We start from the raw sequence: 1,579 nt of genomic DNA on the forward strand, positions 1-1,579 counted from the left end.
GTTGAACTGTTGAAAATTTGTTTCGCAAGAATAGCAGGAATGCAACAAGTGACATTAGCCATTACATCTAGAAACTATACACAAGTTTTATACATCAGAAACTCTCGTCCCCCCTCCCCTTCCCCTCTCTACTTCTAGCACAATGCACAGAATTCCAAAATGCCTCCTTGTAGCAATTAAACTGATCATTTAATCAACATACTTCAAGAGCCAGACAACATAGAAACAAATACCGCAGGTAGGGATTTGAGATATGATCTAAGAATTCGTTTAGTAAAGCAATCGAACTGTATCAAACGCAAAAGTTAACCATGTAATAAATGAACTCTATTCTGAATTCAATGGAAAATGGCACCACAACTCATAAATAAGCAAAACTGTTAAATTGCAACTAAAGTAAACAAAGCAACATAGCTCAATCCAAAAGAGAAGCTAACACTGGGAAAATGGGTAAACAAGGTTCTCTCAAAATGGGTAAATTAATCTTCTTCCTCTCCTTCATTCTCAGCAATGTTGAAGTACCTCAATTCATAAATGCTTCTATCTTTGTTAGAAGCAATCACTCTGAGCCAGTCCCGCACATTGTGCTTCTTCAGGTACTTCTTAGTCAAGTACTTGAGGTACCTGGAATCAGATGAGACGTTCAAAATACATCAAATCAAAATAAATTTTCTCCAAAACACTGCATCCTGAATTTGACAATAGGTTAGGGAAAATTACAATTAGTGCATTCAAAATTACAATTCAGACCGCAATAAGCCAATAATTCTGTTAATAAAAAAACTCATCCAGAAAAATGACCTTAATTAATTAAAAAAAGAGAGAATTTAATTACCGTTTGGAGAAGTTGCTGTCGGAAGTAACAATGATTTTGGTCTTCTCACGTACGACGGTGATGGAGTCGCCGAGAGCACCGGCCTTGCCACCAACCTTAATCCTCTCTTGAAGGAACTTCTCGAGAGACGCAATGTCCATGATCTTGTCCTCCACCGGCTTCGCGCAGTCAATGGTGAATGTCGCACCCTTCTTCTTGCCCTTCGCAGCAGTTGCACTTCCTCGACTCATTTTTTTTCTCACTTTCTATTGCGAATCTCTGATCCAAAAACGCAAACACACAAATTAAGATCCGTTTTCAGTTTCTACGGTTCCTAGAAAACTTACAAAGCTAACTGAAATTCAACGGTGATTCTAATTCTTTGCGTGTGTATTAAGCAAAGGTCAAAGCGGAGAACAGGGAAAGAGAGGAATACCTTGACCTGCGCCGAAAGAGCACGGCAGAGTGTGAAGAAACGAGGGGCGGTGAAGTGCGGTGTGGTAGGAAATTAGGGTTTGGATTTGGCTCTCGTTTTATACGCTAACATAATGGCAAGTTTGTAGAGAAAAATAGGTTATTGTTGTAAAATAATACATGGGAAGGAAAAATTAGTTTTATAAAATATTAAACGTTTAAATGTAATTTTTGTTTTTTTATTTATAAAATCATGTTATTTTAAATTTATTTTTTAACTAAGACATTTTATCTTTTATTTTTTAAAAAAATTGTAATTATAATTTCTTTTATTTTTTATTTGAGACATTT

At 36.0% G+C, this 1,579-nt stretch overlaps 1 protein-coding gene across 1 annotated transcript; it reads right to left on the minus strand.

Annotated features, from left to right (window-relative positions):
* Window positions 1-284: 284 nt before the first annotated feature.
* Window positions 285-1,379, minus strand: LOC114369736 (60S ribosomal protein L22-2-like). Its single transcript, XM_028326982.1, has 3 exons — window positions 1,251-1,379; window positions 836-1,093; window positions 285-624 (listed from the first exon to the last, which is right to left on the minus strand). Exons 2-3 carry the CDS (start codon window positions 1,063-1,065, stop codon window positions 480-482), a joined length of 375 nt encoding a protein of 124 aa, XP_028182783.1. The 5' UTR covers window positions 1,066-1,093; window positions 1,251-1,379; the 3' UTR covers window positions 285-479.
* Window positions 1,380-1,579: the final 200 nt, after the last annotated feature.

The sequence above is a fragment of the Glycine soja genome, chromosome 10, assembly GCF_004193775.1.
Source record: "Glycine soja cultivar W05 chromosome 10, ASM419377v2, whole genome shotgun sequence".
NCBI classification, from domain to species: Eukaryota; Viridiplantae; Streptophyta; class Magnoliopsida; order Fabales; family Fabaceae; genus Glycine; species Glycine soja.